The 21,311-nt window shown below is 46.3% G+C and overlaps 1 protein-coding gene across 1 annotated transcript in view; it reads right to left on the bottom strand.

The window, feature by feature from the left end:
* The window catches only part of MYO16 (myosin XVI), a 438,349-nt gene that overhangs the window by 27,504 nt on the left and 389,534 nt on the right, over positions 1 to 21,311 (bottom strand). The window contains 1 exon segment of the mRNA XM_047720392.1: positions 13,342 to 13,500. Coding sequence (XP_047576348.1) covers positions 13,342 to 13,500 — 159 coding nt within the window.

Here is a 21,311-nt window from a genome sequence, read left to right as displayed (position 1 = left end):
AGGGTGAAGCAGGTGTAGGGGGGTGCGTGGAGAGCCCCAGGGGAGACAATGACCGTCCAGATGCTCCACGCCCAGCAGAAGGGCCTCTGGGAGGGTGCGGCGGGCGGGGACCCTGCGGGACATGCTGGAAGGCAGAGGAGGTCGAGGGAGAAAGCCCTTGACAGGACGTCCCACAGATGTCAGACAGCATTTCGCAGGCAACGGACAGCACCGCCCATCTCTGAGAGGGGACTGGGCTGAGACGCCGTTTTACCTGAGCGCTGCATTACGAGGCCTTTCTTACCTGTTGGCCAAAGAAATCACAGATCCCAGAACCTGCGGCAGGGTCGGCAGGGTGGGGGCAGATGGTGTCAGTGTGGGGCAGGTGAAGGCGGGGGGACAAAGAGGTACAGCGGGGGAGAAGGAAGGGGCGCTCATGGCAGCGTTGGCCTGCGAGCCACCTCCTCCCCATCATGAAGCAGCAGGTGGGGGGAGCCACGGACACCGGCCTGGGGTGCAGAACCCCTGCTGGTTGTAGCCAACAGGTGGGAGAAGCTCACTCAGGCCGGCGAGCAGAGGGAGTGGGAGCCAGGGGATGAGCGACAGCCGGGAAGCCCCGGGAACGTTAGAAGGCAGAGTTTTGTTTTGTTCTGTTTTGGACCAATAAAATACTTTATCTTGTGGTCATTTCAGAAGCAGCACATTTTAAAGGCAAATGACCTAAACAGGACACCAGAAGCAAAAGAGAAAGCCCAAGAAGGAAAAAATGGACTAGTACCTCTACCTGAACGTTTAAAAATAAATATAAATGAAAACATCATAAAGATAAAATGCAAACTAAGAAACAACAATACAGAAAATTTAACTGCACTGAATAAAAGGCTCTATTATTCTTAAAAGAACCTACACAGTAAAATAAAGGACCGGCTTTCCGATTGTAAAACACGGGCAAAGACTCTGTCCAGAGAGGGGAGAGAGGAACTAAGCACCAGATAACAAACGTAAAGATAAGCATCAATCGATAAATGTTCGAAGAAAGGCACATAGACGTACAACAACTCACCCATGTTATTTACCAAGACAACAGCGTGACAAAACTTTTCATTACAGAAATCTCACACACATGAAAGAAAAGAGAAAATGTAGTGAAACTCCGTGTGCCCCTCACCAAGCTGGATGTGCATTATTTCAGTCTTGTTTCATTCACTTCTCATGATCTCGAAAGAAAAAAAAAAAAAAGACCTGGAAACCACATCATCTCACCTGTCAGTTCCTGAGCACGGTCCCTCTTGCAGGCCAGGGGCTCACTCGTGCAGTGACAGTGGGCTGTGCAAAGGCCCCCCGGAAAGCCCCCAAGTCTTGGGGTAGAAAATTCCACCATGTTCCTACAGAGTGGAAGGTTCCTGACCCGCGGTGGGGAGAACATCTGAGGTGAATCGGAACATTTCTCTGTGGACTTCCATGGAAGGCTTTGATCCCAGGAGACGGCTTGCGCATTTTCACGAACACGCTCGCGTCTTCTTGTGGCCACAGCCTTCTCCCCAGATTGTATTCTGAGGCGATCGTCCTGCCGGATGCAGTTCTGTGTCCTCCACACGTGTGTTCCGTGGTAGCAACTGTGGGTCCAATGGAAGCATGTCCACTTGCTGAGACCGTCGTTCTCAGGAGCCAGGCTTGTCCGGATGACGGCAGGTCTAGCTTGTCCAGATGCTAAGGTCTTCTGGAACTGTCCCTATCCTGACCTCCCCTGTCCCCAAGACTGCACTCTTCTGTTCAAAGAAAGCTGGCAGGCTTGGGGGAGGCATTCTACGTAGTAGAGAGTGGCATTCTAGAAGACAGGCTGCTCTGCACTGGGGCTGGGCAGTGGGAGAGTCAGGGACTCATCGGCCTCGATGGAGGGCGTGAGTAGGGGGAGGAGGCTCTGGGCTCCCTCTCTCCTTAGGTGGTAGGTGCTTGGTCATGAATCCTTCCCCAGGATGCTGGGGGTGGGGGTTGTGTAGCATTTAGGACATTTTCCTCATCACATGTGTGTGGACCCAGACCTTGGACTTCCTTGAGATTTGTTAGGAGATGTTGAAAAGAGAAAGCCTCTGTTGGTGATGTTTGCACATAGAACTAAGGGTTTATGTAAAGTCTTCCAAGGAAAGAAGCATGACACAGGCTGTAGACAGTGGTGTCCCTCTGCAAATCATGTAATGAACCAGTCGGTGCCTGCTGGTCATAATCCCTGGAATTCTGCCCAAACCCAAGTTTGTTTAGTCAACAGCAATGGGGTTTGGTTCTCCTTTCATGTCCTCCCAGCTTACTAAGTACCCCCTACTCTTTACATGATGCTTCTCCCGGCGTTTGTGAAATTGGACATCAGTGTACCTCTGTCTCTGACCGTTTATTCTGCATCTGTACATCTGTCCTTCTCAAGCAATAGTTCTCAAAGCTTGGCACTCTATATGGTTTTGCCATCAGACTTTCCCCTCATTTCCCTTTAAATCTTTTCCTCTGATGCCATAAAGGATCCCCACTTCTCCAGTTTCCTTGAAAACTCTACCTCTTCTATCTTCCCATCCTTGAGCTACCCTTAAACTCCCAGACTATAAGAATTGTTTATGGTACAACTGTCTACAGCCAGAAGTCCCTCTTAGCACTTGAAGTTCAAGTCCAAGCCCCAGAATAAACCTCCTCTTTGAACTTCATTTCTAACCTCCGGTAAAGAGTGCCTTGTTCTCTTGCCCAGAATCTCAACCTCTCGGATCACCCTCGTTCCCCTCTTCTCGCCGTCTATGCCAGCCCATTCTCGGTCATTCTTGTTGGGGTGCACAGCCCATGAAGGCTTGGGTGGGGGAATTAAAAACCACTATTCCCAGTGCAAGTTTCCGTTCCACGGCTCACTCTGAATAACCCAATAGGGGAGGTTTCTCCACAATAGCAGGTAGCACCTCACCCCTCCAAGCCAAGACTGCTCTCCCAGAGACACTCTTTGAATTGGCATCTGATGCCTGGAGCACTCTTGCCACTTCCTGTCCCTCAGTTACTTATCTCCTCCATCAAAGTACCCCATTCTCATCCCTGCTACACAGCTCTTGGGCAATAAATTTTCTTCACTGGAAGGTGTGCCCTTCTAGTCTGAGTCTGATTCATTTTGAAAATCCCAGTCCTCACCAGGAGCATCCTGAACAATCCCAGCCCACAAGGAATCTCCTTTTCCAGGTGGAGGCAACAGGACACTCATTATTTATGTGACGGATCTGACACTTGTCACCGGCCGCCCTGCTTCATGATCTCTCTTGAAATGTATTGTGGACGTTCTGTGTGTGCTCTCTTCTCACACAGAGCAGGTCTGACTTGCTTAGATTTCCTATGGCTCTGCACACGTTGCACAAGGTCTGCATGCAATGGGTGCTTAATAAATGCGTTGATGTACTGATGTGTACCTGCCCTTCTCTAGGTTTCTTCCTGACAATCTGTCCTTTTTATTATTTTGAAACCTCTAACCCTCCAAGGGGTAAAGCAGAGCTTCCCCAGAACTCCACCCATCTATCCCAATTTCCATTCATCCCACATGCTCCCAACTATGATGTCTGTCAGCACACTGACTGCCAGCGCAGGCCACCAAATGATACGCATGTTTGACCATACATGCGTGTGGAATGGGGTCTATGTGGAAATAAGTCATTAGGCATTGATTTTAGCATTATAGCCTGTATGGTCTGGAATGAATTAATTCACTGCCTCATACCTCATCTACAGCATGCCTTTTTGCTTTTAATGGACACATTTTCAGCGATCTTCTAGCCCCCAAATATCTAAGCTTTTATGGTATCTGGGGATAGGTAATGTTTATTGAGCACTGACTTGTGCTAGCCCCACGGCAAAACCCTCATAACAATCCCATAAGGCAGGTCCTTTAACTGTCCCCATTTTTAAGATGAGAAAACTGAGAACTGGACAGGTTAGGTAATTTGCTCCCAGGCATGGAGTTTGTAAGCATCAAAGCTGGGGTCTGAACATGGACACATGGAAATAATGCGACAGATCCGGGGAAAAACAGAGTCAGCATTTCAGCCCAGCCATCTTGAATCCTGACTTTTCAACTACTGCGGAGGAAATTCAATTAAATGAAGTCCAAATTAGCAATTATTTAAGATGACTTGAAAATATTTTTAGCCAGAAGGAGCGGGGCAGGGCTTTCTAAAGGCCCGGGGAGCTGGCTTCCTTTGCAAAGCTACCTTCTGCTGCTGAAAATAGATAATTGCACAATATTCCAGATTTTCAAGTGAAGGCTTGCTTCCTCTGGCAGTTAGCCTTCGAATCAGACAACAGCATGAGTTCCAAAGAATCTATACAATCCCCATAAACAAAGTAATGTTGTAAAACGTATACTTGAATGTTTTTCACGGCCTCAAACGAGAGGATCCTCTGCCAGGATTCTGGATCTCTCTCGAGCAGGGCTGACGAAAGCCATTTTTAGATGTTTCCAGAACCACTGTGATTTGGAGCTCCGATGGGAGTGGCTTCAGTATGGTACTGGAGGCCATGCAAAGAACGCAGAGTTCCTCTGTCCTCCAGATGGTCTCACCTAGTCCTCCCCTGTGGAAAGCCCTTTACGCCACAGATAACCCTCACTGCGCACCGAGGATAATCATAATAGACGAGGAAGGGAGACCATCTTCACGGAATGATAAACGTCAGACCAAATGTAATGACTGCGTTCTTTAACTGCCACTTGTTTCCTTTTGCCCAGCAAGATACCGTATATTCACTGAGCAGCAAGGAAGAAAATCATACTGGACATAAAAGGGCCTAGCTGGAATTTTTTATATCTTTATTTCCCCACAAAATGAACATCTTTATACACACAATATTTTGTGTGATGCGACTAAAACGTCCTAACACGAAAAACTGTTCTTTAATCTAATGATAAATAACCACAAGTCCGGGGAATAATTAAGTATACCAAAAAAAGATCTAAGTCTGTGTTCACATCAGTAAAAAGCCTGGCAATTAAAGTAAGTGATAGCTATAATTACCCACACATAACTATATTTCAGCAAATGAACAAACAGATAATTATTTCTGGGAAGCAGAGGTAGCGTGCAGATACTGGCATTCAAGAGAAATCATTTCCTAGAAAATAACACTATTTCTGATTCAATTAGAATTCAATTTATTCTAAACATTTATTTCCATCTTGTGCCTTTATTTAGAAAGCATGTTGGCTATAGGTTGTGAATTAGGAGTGAGGACTAGTAACTGCTTTCAGAATTACAACGATCACCTACATATTACATTCTGCACATGGGTAATATTTGTTCAGTTTGTATCATACCGACAAGGAGAAATTTTCTAACTCTGCACCCTGCACAAAACTCACTGGTTCTTAGGTAACGTGCAACATTGTTCCAATCACTAAATGCTTACCCAGGGGGAAGTATCCAGGGCATTGTGCCTGATATGCTAGTCGTCTGGGGAGGTTGCAGGAACCCAGACTTTCATGGTGCTTACGAAAGCAGACCAACATCAACATGTTGAGTAGCTTTGAAAGACTGAAATCCCAGTTGAAATAATTTTCCTTTTGTGCCTGTAACTCCTGAGATTTCTGAGCGATTGTCAATTAATGACAACACAGAACTTGCTTTATTTTAAAATCTGGTCCCTATAAGATTTAAGATGTACATATACCTGTCTTCCAGGGCTCAGTCATTTGTTACATGCTGAAGTTTAGAAGTCTGAGAGCCCTAAATATTTAATTTGATATTATTAATTTCAGGCAATGTAGTCCACAAAAATTTCCATTTTGGTTTAGAGGATTTTTTTTTTTTCTTTGCTCCATTGGTTTTTGGTTTTAACTTTGATTTTTAGAGTAAAACTCACAGGTATTTTTTTTTTTTAACTAGGCTTTTTCAGAACCGTTATCCAACCCATAGCTTTTGGTTTTTGAGTCAAGACACAGACAAATTAAATAATTTGGTGACAGGAAATTTCTCTTTTCTTTTTCTTTGTGATAAGGTTAAATGTCATCCAAGGCGAGCTAGGGAGAAGCATGGGCTAAAATTTTAGCAAAAGTGAATGAGTATATGGTCATCTTTCTCAAATAATCATGTATTCAGTTTTTATCATTTGAACATATTTAAAATTCCTTTTTTTGTGTGGCCATCTTTGAATACTCCAAAATTGCAAGTAGAACAGGAATCCGTTACTTTCTTCCTAGCCCGTGAAATATAATTCTATCACATACCTGCTGGCTACAGCTGTCACTTAAATTCCATTTTTATTATTTTAGGGATACTTAATTTCAACATAAGGGTATACAGTGTTTTCATGACCTTTACCTCCTCCCAAAAGGTTAGCATCAGAGCTTTCAGAAAGTAGCCATCTTAAGAGAAAGACTGAATCTATATTTCTAGCTAAACAGAGTCACATAAGACTGAACATCAAACATTAACACAGAGAGTTTTACAAAATGCCTATTTAAATAGAGTTGGAGTAACACATCAACAGTGTTGTTTTCAGGGTGGGAAACTGAGGAGTAATTTTGCTCTCCAAGACACAGGGCTCGGTCATTGTCCAATAAGATGGGGTGCCATTCACTGAGCATGTTTAGTGTCTAGCTCTAAGCCAAGCAGATCTGAACTTGCAGACGTAGAGACACACCACACAATATTCCTAAGGTGGGGACAGTAGCAGAATTGCAAAACTCAAACTTTATAAAAATAAGCCAAACATGATGTAACCATGCACGTAACAACTATATGAAAATGTACAATTTGACCCAGTGGGATATGAGATGTATTTTGAATATTTCTAGATAACAGAATTGACAGTTTTTATTCTTTTCTTTACTCTTCTCTCTGCTTTCTGAAACATGATTAATTTTTAGAATGCATAAAATTATAAATGTCATCTGATTAAGATATTGTTTTTAGAAGCTGCAAAATTCAGTCAGGAGAAAATGTTAAGGAAAGCTGACGCTTTGGGGTCCGGGGAGCCTGTATCATTCTTGGCCGAACTTCTGTCTGCTCGCAGCAGTAACAGAATTTGGTAAGGGCAGTTTCTTTTTCTAGAAGTCTTTGTTGCTGGCAGAAAAATCCTTCTGTCTCTAACTGATGTCACTCCCCCCTGCCACCATTGCACCAAAAAGCCTCTGTTTTGTGACCTGCAGCCTTCTTTTTTTTTTTTTTTTTTTTTAAGACTGATATATCTGGAGAAGAGTGTATGTGTGCACGTGTGGGGAGAGGGGCAGAGGGAGAGGGAGTTCAGAACCCCAAGCAGACTCCCCACTGAGTGTGCAGCCTGACTCGGGGCTCAATCTCAGGACCCTGAGGTCACGACCTGAGCTGAAATCAAGAGTCAGAGGCTTGACGGACTGAGCCACCTGGGCGCCCCTGTGATGATCCTTCTGATCATTATTCGTAACCCTTGCTCAGTATGGGGGGGCGAGATCTGTAAACACATCTGAGTTTTTCCCCATGTGTGCGATTCAAACAACCTTTTCTCTGAGTGCCCACAGAGAATTCCCATCTGCTCTGGAGACCTTCCTGCTAAGCTTGAATAAACGCTGCCCGGACCAACTCCCTGCCCCCATCCCCCAACCTCGGCCCCTGTATGGTTTTCGTTCCATCCCCCTTCTCCTCTGTGACCACGTGTGGGTGAGGAACAAACTGAGCTGAGAAGCTATGGTGCCAGCCTCCCTGGGGTCCCTCGGATCTTGAAGGAAGCCTGAGACGGGGTGGGGACCCGCCACCATCCTGATGCGTGACACGGACTCTCCACGCCCCTTCCATTCCCCGCCCATTCTCTCTCCCTCCTGTCTTTTGTCTTTATCTTTTTAAATGGTGGAATTGCAACTAGGACAGGTCTGTGTCAGCTACCCAGGAGCCGCCGTCATCCTCTCTCCCAATCCCCATGGGTTTCTCCTCCTCCAGGGAGATCCTGTCCTATCCTGGGCAGCCGTCCCCTCCCAGCGCCCCTCTTCGCCCGAGCCCCTCCTCGTTGGTCCGTGCTGCCATCCTGCAGGTGTGTGAAAAGTAGTATTTCCTGTATCTTTCCTGTGTTTTTCTCTAATTCCCAGTGAAGGTGGGCTCTGAAAAATGCTTACGTGCTTATTCATGTCCCCTGTCCAATTTCCTATTCAATAGCCTTTCATTTTGTTTTTAAGCAAACTCCAAATATGACCCTTTGTTGGTCAAATGTGTTGAAAATACTTCCTCTATGTGTACGTTTATATATATAATTGTTTTCCTTTACAGTTAACACTCTTTTGTGGCTTAAGACATCCTTTCTTTTCCTATCTCTGAGGTTAAAAAAATCCTGTGTTTTCTTCAACAATTTGATTATTTTACATTTGACACTTAGATCTATAATCTATCAGAAGACTCTTGTGTGTGCAGCACGAAGGAAGGGTCAAGTCCATTTTTTTTCCTCTCACGGATAGTAATTGATCACCCTTTCCCCAGTGCCCTGCAATGCCAAGTTTGTCATAAATTAAGTGGTTACTTATGCAAGCTGGGAAGGTTTTTTCTTTCCCTTTCTGTATTCCTAGTCTCTGGAAGAGCTTATGTAACACTCGCATTCTTCATCCTGAAAATTTTGAGACAACTTGCTGGGAAAGTCATTTGGGTTTTCCTCAGAGAAAAGTACTCAATTTCAACTCTAATTGATTTAATATTTATGTTACTATTTAGCTTTCCTATTTTGGGGGTCCATTTTGGTTAGTTGTAGTTTTTTGTTTGTTTTAACTTTTTTTTTAAAGATTTTATTTATTTATTTGACAGACAGAGATCACAAGTAGGCAGAGAGGCAGGCAGAGAGAGAGGAGGAAGCAGCTCCCCGTGGAGCAGAGAGCCCGATGCGGGGCTTGATCCCAGGACTCTGGGATCATGACCAGAGCTGAAGGCAGAGGCTTTAACCACTGAGCCACCCAGGTGCCCCTGTTTGTTTTAATTTTTAATTTAATTTAATTTTTTCAGTGTTCCAAGATTCATTGTTTATGCACCACACCCAGGGCTCCATGCAATCCGTGCCCTCCTTCATAGCCACCACCAGGCTTTTTTTTTTTTTTTTCTTTCTTTCTTTTTTTGGAGAAGTGTGTCTGTTCATCTAAATTCACAAACTTATTTTGGCATAAAGTGTTCATAATATACATATTACTATTTTCCAAACTCTAGAAAGTCTGGGGTGGGTCCCCTCTGCACCCTAGAGTTTGTCACCTGTGCCACCTTCTTTATTTCTGTACTATCCCTGCAAGAGAGTTTTCCATTTTATTCATGTTTCAAAGATTTTTTTTTTCAAAGAACCAACTTCTGGTTTTGCTATTTGTTATATACTTCAATAACTTATTTCTTACCTTTACTGTATCTTTTCTTCCACTTCCTGTTGCTCTGTCTTTAACTTGTTGACATTTAAAAAACCGATTTTTGGCCTTCCTTCTTTTGCAAAACAGACGTTAAGACATAAATTTCCCCTATGAAGACATTACCAGCGTCCCACAAGTTCTGTCATATTTTCATTGTCATTTGTTACAAAGTTCTGCTTTTTTGTGATTTCTTCCCGAATCTAGTGATCCCTTAGAGACATAATTTAGAACTCCCAGAAAGATGAGAAAGTTGTTTTTAATATTTGCATGGCATACCTTTCCTGGTTCCGTTCCTTCACTTTTAAATTTTTAGCACCCTCATGTTTTACATGCTTTTCAGAAATCTGAGGCTTTAAAACATTTTATTAATGGATTTATCTCTAATGTGAATTCACACTAAACGAGTCTCTTAAACTTTCATGGCTTGAAACATAAACTTGAACTGAGTTCAAGCTTAGTTATTTTCAGAGGTGATTTTATGTCTACATCTACGACCTTCCTATTGGTCTTGTGTGTGTGCATTTTTTTAGACTTTATTCATTTATTTGACAGAGAGAGAGAAAGCACAAGCAGGGGAGAAGCTGGCAGAGGGAGCAACAGGCTTTCCCGCTGTGCAGGGAGCCCAATGTGGGACTTGATCCCGGGACTCTGGGATCATGATCTGAGCTGAAGGCAGATGCTCAACCACTGAGCCACCGGGGTACCCTGTCTTGTTTTCCAGGTCACTCCAGTTCACCTCTTTTTTGTCACCTTTGGGATAAACTGACTTTTATTATTCTGTTTTACTCTCTCTATTGGTTTGGAAATTACATACTCACTATACTCCTTCAGTGGTTGCCTTTGAAATTACAGCCTGTGAGTCTGAGTTACCCGCCTGCGACAGTAAACCCTGCTTCATGCTCTCCTGATTTCCCTGGCGTTATTTACTGTTCGTTTTTCCTGCTGTATCTCCGAACATTTTGGGTCTGCCCTGCACTGAATTCTTCCAGTTTTTATTTTTTTTTCTAAAACGTCCTTAACTCCTTTGCATCTTTTAAGAATTTTTTTTTTTTTTACTCTTTATGAAAACCTAGACTGACAGCTCTTTGAGCATGTTAAATATGTTATTTCATTGTTTTTGAATTGTCTTTGAATTGCCGTTCCTTAGAATTTGTCTTTTTTTTTTTTTAATTTCTGGCTGCTTTTAATATTCACTCTTAGTTATCAGCGTTTCACTATGAGATGCCTAAGGGCAATTTTCTTTTTATTTATGCTAAGCAGGCTTTGGTTTGGTTTGGTTTGAACAAAAGTCACATCTACAGACAGAAAACCGTACACGTGTATACATTTCCAGGAACCCATGCACACCTGCTTGTGGGTAGTGATTCGGGCCCCTCCACTGTCTGCTATGGTTTGAGTGTTCGCGTCCCCCCCACCCCATTCATACGTTAGAATCCTAACCTCCAAGGTGATGGTTGTAGGAGCTGGGGCCTCTGGGAGGATATTGGGTTCCGAGGGTGGAACCCTCAGGATTGGGGTTAGTGCCCTTATGAGGGGCACCCCGGAGATCTGGCTCCGTCCTTCCAACTTGGGAGGACACAGTGGGAGTCAGGCAGCCTGCGGCGGGAGGCGGGCGGCCTGGGAGCTGAGCTTGAGGACGCGCTGCTCGGACATCCAGAACCCGCACAGCGTGCTTCCGCCCGTCTGAAGCCACCCAGTCTGGCATTTTGTTACAGCGGCCCCAACAGAGCAGGACCGCGGTCCATCCCGGACCACAAGCCCAGACTCGGGCAACCATGCATTGGTTTTCTGTGCCTCTAGTTTTGCTTTTTCCGGAACATCACGTGCACGGATCGTACTTGTCCGCTTTGACTCTTCCCTCACTTAGCGCGACGTGCTCGACAGTCACCGTTTCATTGCACAGAAGGGTAGTGCCCCCCGCTTTGTATTTTGCACCATTTATCCATGTGCTAGTCAGCCTGTAAAATGGCCCCAGGGAGCCCCCCATGGGGCACTCACACCTCCAAGAGGACTAGAATCTTGGCCAAGAGTTGAGCTGCCTCATGAGGGACCCTGAAACCAGGGCACTCAGACCAGCCTCAGCCAGACTCCTGACCCACAGAACGTATGAATTCACCGTCTTCTGTTGAATTAAGCCTCTAAGTTCCGGGGGCGGCGGGCGGGTGCTTTACAGAGCAGGAGACAACCAAGTGATCCAGTCGCGGTCCAAGGGCGTCCATTTTGGATGATGGTCAGCGATGGCCCAATAAACGCTCGCACATGGGTCTCCTCATGGGCACGGTCTTCCTGCTGTGCGTGTAGCCTCTTCTTTCTCCAGAACTCCAGCCATTTCTCACCCCACCCTTCCTGCCTCCAAACCGTGTTCTGGAATCCCCGATCTTCTCCTGCTCCTTTGTGTCTCCTTCTGTAATGTTCTCATTGATCGTCCAGTTCCTCAGGTTTTTTTTTTTTTTTCAATGACTGTGTCTAATTAGCTCGAAACTCATCCTCTATTGTACCTAATTTTACGACTATTTCTCAATTTCAGAATTTCCATTCGACGCGTTTTTATAGTTTCCCGTTTCTGCGGATTCTCATTCTTTCATCTCCTTGGGCATAAGAAACACACTTAGCTTCAAGCAAGTGCTTCTGAACTCCCGTCTTCTGGGCTCCCAGGGACGCGCCGCAATGGATGGCTATTTCCGCTTGTTAATTTGTGATCTTGTCTCGTGTCATCGTGTGTCTGGTTTTTTGACTGTGTGTTAAACCCTAGATTTGAAACATGGTTTGTTACATCATTTGGAAGGCTCGGATGCTGTCGATGTCCTTTGAGACACAGACATCCACACACATTTCTTCCTAGGTACGTGTGGGCCCCGTCAGTCCTGAAGGACGTCTGTCAAACAGCCGGGGTTGAGACGATTCAGAGCTGAGCTGTGGTTTCTAGATTGGGAACACCCAGCCCTTAGGAGGGACACCTCGAGGCTCTAACCCATGACCTTGGCAGACCCTGGACTTAGTCTGTCCCCACAGTCCAGGAGGCTGTCAGAAATCCAGTCCGGCTTCTGAGCTGGCGTCTGTGGACTGGGAGAGTGTGTGGATGTCCCTTGGAGAAGAGCCTAGAATGTAGGATTCCTTGCTTGGTCCTCTCTGCATTCTAAACCCCCTTCCTCCATCTCTTCCCTGGATCTCAAGGTCGTAATGGTTTTCTAGTGCCTTTTTTTTTTTTTTTAAAGATTTTATTTATTTATTTGACAGAGAGAGATCACAAGTAGACGGAGAGGCAGGCAGAGAGAGAGAGAGAGAGAGAGAGAGAGAGAGAGAAGCAGGCTCCCTGCTGAGCAGAGAGCCCGATGTGGGGCTCGATCCCAGGACCCTGAGATCATGACCTGAGCCGAAGGCAGCGGCTTAACCCACTGAGCCACCCAGGCGCTCCTTCTAGTGCCTTTAATCAGATTAAACAACAGTGGAAATTTTGGCCAGCTTTTCCGGATGTCCTCAGGAAAATCATCCCAACAGCCATGGGCTGCTTTTATGTGTGAGAGAAGTAAGTTATTTGTTTAAGCCACTATCAGAATGATTTTTGGATAAACCAGTCTAGCCAATTTCTAGATGATACATTCCTTTATATATACCAGTTAAATACTTAAGGCCAGTTTGGTGTTTACCATAACTTCAGTATTATTTTCCCTCACACTACTCAGGTATGAGAAGAAAAAGGTTTTTTTTTTAAATTAAAAGTACCATTAGAACAACCCCATCTCCTCCTTCTGTTCTGTATAATCTCATTTTATATTGGCTCCCACGTAGCGAATACTCCACAACAATCTTTGAAAAGTCAGCTAACACTGAACACAACTATCATTCTTTAACCCAACCCATAAAATGCTACAATATACCCTCCAGCGAAGTTTATGATCTATGTTCCAGCTTTTAAACCTACTTCATTTTTACGTTTCAAATCCATTCTCCCTAGAAGGTTGACAGAACTTAATACTTTCATCTATTTACTTCCGAGTTTAAAAAGCACTTACCATTTGAGACGGAATTCCCATTTTCAGCAGTGATAGCACTCGAGAGTGAATTAGATAATTGAGTTCCATGGTTATTTGCATTTCTATCTTGAGTCTCAGATGCAATTTCTGATCTACCAGCATCCTCTCGGCCAGTGAGGTTCATGTTAGTCTCAAAACCTAAAATAAATTTTAGAAAGGGTTACTCTTTTTGGATAAAACGCACCCACTAATTTAATAAAATAGTAGAAGAAAATAATACAACTCATCAAATGAAACACTAATTGTATTTGAAATAGTAAATCAATAATCATCCTTCATTAAATTTCTGGCCTACAAAATGTCCACCAAATTTTGTCACAGCACTCTCAAACGTAATGGGGAATATTTAGTGGTGTTAATGAATTACATAATTTACTATTTTCAAACATATCTGTACAGAACTTTTGGTGTCAGAGTCTAATAACTTGTCACTAGAGTGCCGTCTGTCTTGAGAATGCTATTTCCTAAAAGAAGCGTGGAAATAAATTTATGTTTCACAAGTTTTCTCAATTACTAAATTAAGCAGAACTGAGACAATCCCTACAGGTTTGAAAAAATAAGAAATACACTTACAGCATCTTACCAACTTTATTACTATCCACTGAGGACTATTAAACCTCAAAACCCTGCCTTTGCATTCTGAACACTAACATTACCTAATTGTTCACTGCGTGTCCCAAGTTGAGTGCTCAGGGATCAATGAGTACAAGAAGCCATCCCCCAAATTAGGCTGAAGAGCCAAATTAAGATTTTTTTTTTTTAACTATGTAGAAATAATAAAGTAAAATGTGACAAATGCCAGGGTTTGGAGCAAAGTCTACCGCATTATCCTGAGGCAGGGTCTACGAATGACCAGAGGGAGCAAAGGAAGCACAGTTGTCCACCAGGGCGTCAGGTGGACGCCCCCCCCTCCCCTGCCACCCCCCTCCCATGGAGTCACTGTCCCTCTCTGGGGCTGGTTGGGGGAGCCTGGGACTGGCTCTTGCTTCCCGAGGGATGTCTGGAGGATCCTTGTTCAATATGGAGGACGTGGATGTTGCTTCTGGTCTTTGGTGGTACAGAGTGGATTCTGACTGCCTTTCGGTTAGGGCTTTCTGAAGTTTAAGGCTAACAGATTATTCAAAAGGGATAAAAAGCCTAATTTGCTTTATTATACTTTACATGCGGCAGAATGGTTTATCTCCAGTGATCCCGAAGGAGGGAGGGAGGAGGCGGGAGGAAGTAGGGGAAAGGATGGAGGGAGGGAGGAAGAGAGGGAAGGAGGAAGAAAGGATGGAGGGAGGGAGGAAGAGAGGGAAGGAGGAAGAAAGGATGGAGGGAGGGAGAAGGAAGGAATGATGGATGGAGGGGAGAGGAGGAAGGAGGAATATAGGGAGAGAGGGAGGGAAAAAAGGGAGAAGCCTGGCCCTCCAGAGCTTGTCTCTCCAGGTTGGTCTTGACAGGATCCTTTCTACCTCTTGCCTCTATGCTGATCTCCCCTTGCCCTCGAGCCTTACACTCCAACAGCACGACAGGCAACGGTCACGTATCCAGACGCTCCACACTGACCCACATTCCCTGCTTTGCCATAGGCACTCCCACCAGCTGGGCTGGCTCCTGTCCTCACCAGTGGGGCTCGTGGTCGGACGAGCCCCAGGGACCTGTCACTTAGAAGTGGAGGGTGCAGCCGGTCTGCCCCGCAGGAGAGCGTGCTGCTGTCCAGAGCAGGAGACGCTGGAGGGATAGAACGGAGACGAAATAATGGTCAGGCCTTTGAAAACCATGGCAGCTCCTGGATCCCTGCCCTTGAAAACAAGCAGAAAAGCGTTGGCTCAAGCAGTGAGCGGAAGAACAGGGATGAGCCTGAGAGCAGCTGATCGGGAGGGACCGCCGGAGTTCTTGGGTTGCCGCTGCAAGACTACCTATTCCTTTCGGTCGACTCTCGCTTGCCTTTCAGAGAAATCAACTTAGCAACACGGCTTGGCTGTAAAGTTGTCTCAAGACACAGATGCTGGTCAGCCTCTCTTCGAGCTCCTTTTCTCGCTCTTTGATTCAGTTGTTTATTGAATTCCTAGGATGTGTTTGCGCTCTTCGTGAACTCCACGTGCCGTAACGACCATGACAAACGGACAGCCGTCGCGCAAGGAGCTGAGGTTCTGTGCCGGCGCAGTGGGTGCTTACCCAAGGCTGGGAACCAGGGCGTCTATCCCTGCGTGAATAGGGACAGTCTTCTTACCTCCGGCGGGACAGAACTCAGTACTCGGATGCACTGCGTAGACCCTTGCTATAGACAAGATGCTAGCGTCCCTCTTCACCAACTTCCGGCTCCTAAACAATTCACGTTTATATAGTCAAAATCTCCAATTTTCCTATTACGGTTTTAAAAATATTTCTCTCATCAGCAGCTTACACTGTAGCCAAGGACTGGTTTTCAACGTGCCATCACCTCTAAAATTTTCTTTGTATTTCTATCTTAAAAGCGTAGGTCTATTCGGGGTTGGCTCTGGGTTGGAATAAGGAAAGAAGTCCTTCTTCCGGTAAAGCAGAAGAATCGATGGCCAATCTAACGATAATTATTCACCTTGTTCTGATGATAATCACCAGCTCCTGAGGGTTTAGGATGTACCAACCCCCCACCAGACGTGACATCTGATTTTGCCCTGGTTCTCCTGCTTCTGAAGAGCTGTCCCTTTCACACCCATTTTCGAGATGAGGTCCCAGAGGCTCGGGGAGGTTAACCTCCGTGCAAACATTTCAGAGTCAGCCGGGTTCAGACAGAGGCACTTGGACTCCACCATCCACCCACACTCATTCTTACGCTTGGCCCTTCTGTGAAAGCCTCCCGTCCTTGCATCTGCGATCTAAAGGGGAAGGCGGCTGCTTCTCCATGGCTTCCCTGGATCCCCCGTGCCTCGGTGGTAATGAACCGGCACTGCAGGCTAAACACTGTCCTCCAGCCACCGAACTGGACTTGCGACATCTATACCAACGTCTCCCCTCTAGGGTTATCCTTCCTCATGAATATTAATTGTGGGGGTGGTTCTTGGCTTCCTAAATTCTGTGTCAGCCTCTGCTCATAAACACACTGGCTCAGAGGGAAATCCAGACACGTCCGAGCGCCTGTGCCCCAACTTGCTAATGCCTTGTTTCAGCCACAATGAAGAGCAAAGGCAGAAACCCTCCACGGTTTGATTTTGCTCCAAAGGGTCTGTTTCGAGAGCAGCTGCCATGTTCCTCATCAAGAAGATGCCCGTGACCCTGGACTCAGGCACGGGAGGAACCCGAGGACCCTGGGATTGAGTAGGGAGCAGTTCCAGTTACAAGGGCACGTACACAAGGTCTGTACTTCAGGGAGGGCCCTGCAAGGAATGATCCAGAGCCAACAAAGTTGTGAGGCCTTGTCATGCCTCCAAGCAGCGGCCCCTGGGATTTTCAGGGTGAAGAAAAGTCGGTCACAGTCACACCAAAAGAAAATACTTGAGGCTCTGAGTGGGTCTAAGCCAACAGGGAGGGAGCGTGTGCAGTGAAATTCCACACAAAGACTGAAGGCGAGTCTGAGTGACTGTGTGTCCTGCGTCTTGTGTGCTCAGAGGTTTGTGGAGCTCGGTGGCACCCAGGATGCTGCTCCGTCTGCACACCTGGGCTGTTCCCTCTGAGCCTGTAAACAGGACTTCTCTGTGCCCCCTGCCCGGGGCTGTTTGCACAGGTACGAGAGAAGTGAATCACCCTGGGATCTGACTCAAAGATAAAACGTCGGCCTTTACCCCAGGATACGACGGTTAATTACGAGCACGCAGTGTGGACACAGTTAGCTCGAATCTTAATCGAGTGGGAGAGTTCTAGTGGATCTGCAAGTGCGGATGCAGGAAAAATTTCAGCTTTGCTGTGTTCGTTTTTTGTTTGTTTGTTGTTGTGGGTTGTTTTAAAAATATATATATATGTATATATATATAGAACACTAAACTATCACTCTGGGTGGGTGTTATCCTTTGAAAACTGGTTTTCCATAGAAGGTGATATCGTCCCCCAGAATATCTGGGCATGACTGGAGACCTTGCTAGTCCCCACCCCGGAGGAGGGGGCAGTTACTGGTGTCCAGTGAGCAGAGGCCAGGGGTGCCGTGAAGCCCCAGCCAAGGGCAGCCAGTCCCTGGGAAGAGGAGTCCCGCCCAGGAGGCAGCTGGCCTGAGGCTGACCCCCTTCTTCTGCGCCCTAAGCCAGACCGTGCCGCGTGCCCACTCAGTTCCCTCCACTGGTTTCTGTTTCACTTAGGGAAAACAGAAAAAATAATAAATGAATGATCACCAGTAAATTGCTGGAGAAATGTTTGTTTTCTAGAAGGAAACTCCATGTTTTGCAATGAAAACAGTTGACCAATTTACTTACTACGGAATCCGTGGGAATGATTATGGGAAAACCTTGGTAACCGTTTGTCCTCATTCACACGAGATTACGGACAACATGAAAGGACTTTCACTGTGAACATACCTTTGAGCTTCTAATCTCTGCTTATTTAAAATGATGAGGTAAGGAAAACTTCTCATCGAGTGAGGTGAAAATCTCGTATGTATTCAAAGGGCCAGAGCCGTTTGCTTTCCAGCTGAGCGTTAACATGAGGGGAAGGACGGACTCTGGGACATCTGACATCTATTCCCGACCCGCAGTGTGCATTCAGGGTTTCACTACCAGTTATCACTGATGAGTATGTCCTCCGTGTCCCACCGATATGGAAGGTTCATGCCTGCTCAGTGTTTAAAAATCTTAACTGTACACGGCTTTGCGACCTGTAATCTCAGAAAACTGCCATCAGTTTGATAACTCTTGGCTCTGGCATCTTGCCGCCTAGAGACAGGAGACAGGAGTCTACAGAGTGATGGTCGTGGACCCCACCCTCACCTGCCAAGGCCATGTCCAAGGCCCAAGCACCCGTCAGTTGGTGGCAGTTAATGGTGGCAGAAGACAGCTTTGGCCGACGTGCGCTTTGCTTATTCCCCGTTTTAAACAAATGCTCCATTCATTCCCTAAATGTTTGTCATCGTAATTATCTTTCTTAAAGACACCCCACACCTGCCCCATGGTTTGGAAAACACAATGGTCTGGAAAGCCTTTTTGCTCAGAGAAGAAAGGGGAGGAGAGGACAGAGAGGAAAGGAGGGGAAGGAAGAGAAGAGGTGAGGGGAGAGAGGAGGAGGGAAGGGGAGGAGAAGGGAGGGGAGAGAGGACGAGAGGAGGGGAGGGGAGAAGGTAGAGAGGGGAGGAGAGGACGGGGGGGTAAGGGAGAGGAGAAAAGGGGAGGTGAGAGACGAGGAGAGGAGGGGAGGGGAGAGGAGAGGAGAGTCTGGTTCTGCACACTCTGTGGGCACATTTGTCACGTATGCACCATCACCAGAGCAGGGCGCCAGCCAATACTTAGGTAAGGGCATAACATAAACTGCATTTTTAAATGTTACTACTCTGGCAAAAAATGTGTCCAGCTGGATGGGGCTGGAGGACAGATCAGAGACAGGAGCTGGGAGCATTTAGACCAGGGAAGAGGCAGGGCTGGGTGGTCAGGACGGTCCGCCTTACAGGTCTCTCGGAGCTTAGGGATCGGAGTAAGTCAGCACCAGCGAAGTGCCTGGACACAGAACAGTCTAGGGCTGTGCCTGTTGACCTTCAAGTGACAGGGGCACGCCCAAGGGTGAAACTGAGTGGCAATTATTTGAGTCACAGCATTCATTAGGACTGAAAAGAAAACGTGCAGGAAAGACTCAAGCATCTCTTAGTAGGGAAATCTCTTGCAGAGATCGTGTAGAGGGGGCAGCGGAAGGCGAGACATGGTGAGAGCGGACACGAGCAGGCAGGTGTGGGCGCGATGGTGGGGGTGGAGGGCAGGGAGAGGCTGACAGCAATGCGTGCCACAGAAAGGTCGCAGAGAATGAGTCAGGAGTGAGCAACAGAGTGTTTCTTTAAGAAGAATGCTTAAACACATCATTTCTTTCTTGGTTACCTTAACTTGAGATAATTTTAGAGTATATTTTGGAAACACAGGAGACAGGATCCAGGTTTCAGTAACGCAGGAGAAAAACAAACTATTGCTGTTTGACTGATTTAATACCGAGAGTGCTATGCAAGGCAGAAAAAAATGTGCAAATACATTTTAAACTCATTACTCACGCTGGCTCTAATTCATTCCGCAACTCTATAGGAAAATTCCTCTCCAGAAAGGCTACTGTGTGGAGGGAATGCGCTTGTTTTTTCCTCTTTGGCATTAAGGAAAGGTACAAACACAGAGTCGCGGCTGGCATAGTCCTTCTACTTCTCAAGTTCTCATTCCTAAAACCTGGGCGTTCCAGCTCAACTGTGCTCACGGACACACATAGATGGTGCATAACTAACTCAGTTTGGATGGGATCACTTAGACCCCAGATTGGCATCTGGTGTGTGAGTTACAAGGAATAATGTCTAATACGCCTCTGATTTTTGTAAAATCCTCTATTACCGCAGGTAAGAACTATAAATAAGGATTGAGGACCCCCACATTGCCCTGCATTCTGCTATAACAAGCTTCTAGGAAGCAAATTAAACTTTTAAAAAAATACACGCTAACATAACCCAAGCATAGGGCCTGCTGCCTCAGAGGAGGACAAACGTCCCGTGTAAGGACACATCTAGACAGTGTCAGATCCAAGCCTCAATACGCAGACAGACCCCCACCCCCCGTGTGGGTTTGTGCCACAAGACACGAGATGAGAGCGGAGCCGGTCTTCCCGCAGTGTGTCCTCTGGCACGGAGGGCGCGCGCTGCGTCTCCGTATGTTTTGTACAGCTCTAACTGACCCCAAACCATGTGGATCGGACCTCGTTGTCCCTTTGCTGATAGTTGCAGAAATGTGTCAAGAGCAGGCTTCAATCTCTAACAGTAAGGAGGGAGCCTGGGGACAGAACACGGGGCTTCCGTGCAATCACCTTTAGGACACAGCCATGTGCCGTAATTCACTTGCATTCCTATAGGAACCCGTTACCTTACGAGACAGAAAAAATAGAGCACCCTAGCAATTGCAAAGGATGGACAGGTTGAGGAAACACAACTGTCCAAGGCTACTGACCTTCAAAGGCTAGCACCAGCCCCCAGCACACCTTCCCACTTTTTAATGACCCTTCAGAAATCGCTACTCTCGAGTAGATCAAAATATCTCTGGAGTCGTGTTTTAGGCATTTCTTCTGCGGCAGACAGTGCCACCAACACTTATCCTCTGGGCTAAGCGGGGTAGAATGGAAATGCTTCCTTGTCCCCTACTCCTAACTCCTGCCACCCACTCCCCTGCCAAGTGCAAGGAGAGGGTTTGCGCTGGAAACGCCAACTGAATCAGGAAATAGAGTGATATCTTCAACAACATATGTGCTGAGCAGGGGAAGAATATATTGATAGTAAAGCTAAAAAGTGACTGTCAGTATAAATAAGGTTTTTAGAACCCAAAAATGCACAGAAAATTATGTTGTGCCAATTTTCTTTTAAATTTAACTAACTGGATCCTTTCGTGCCCATCTCTTCTGTCCCTGCCGGAATGGGAAACAAATCACGCCAATCCCTTGCCTCTCCGCATACTCGGGTAGCTTGCCCATCCTATAATTAGCTGAACATGAACATCTAAACACCACGCTAGCCTGGCCCGGAGACCCATTCCTCATGTATAATTTCATAGGTCATGGGGTTATTTATACAGCTGTTATTTTTACATCTCCCAAGTGCCCGGTGGTAATGTACATCCAGGATCAGGGAACGCGGCGCCTGCAAAGACAGCTCCGTCGGCCCGGGCAGCCCTCGTTAGGGTGAAGGGGTCGTCCTCGCTTTCTCCAGAGAGCCAAGGGAAAGAGGATGATCTTCCGCTCTTTGGTCGGGAAGGTGTGGGGCCTGGGACACCTGCGTGGCGTCACGGACGGCGAGCTAGTGGGGCCCGGCATTTCAAGGGAACACAGACGAGCCCCGGGCA

The sequence above is a fragment of the Lutra lutra genome, chromosome 3 (genome assembly GCF_902655055.1).
Source record: "Lutra lutra chromosome 3, mLutLut1.2, whole genome shotgun sequence".
In the NCBI taxonomy this organism is placed as follows: Eukaryota; Metazoa; Chordata; class Mammalia; order Carnivora; family Mustelidae; genus Lutra; species Lutra lutra.
The sequence above is the reverse complement of the archived record's forward strand: the minus strand, read 5'-3'. Positions and strand labels throughout refer to the sequence as shown.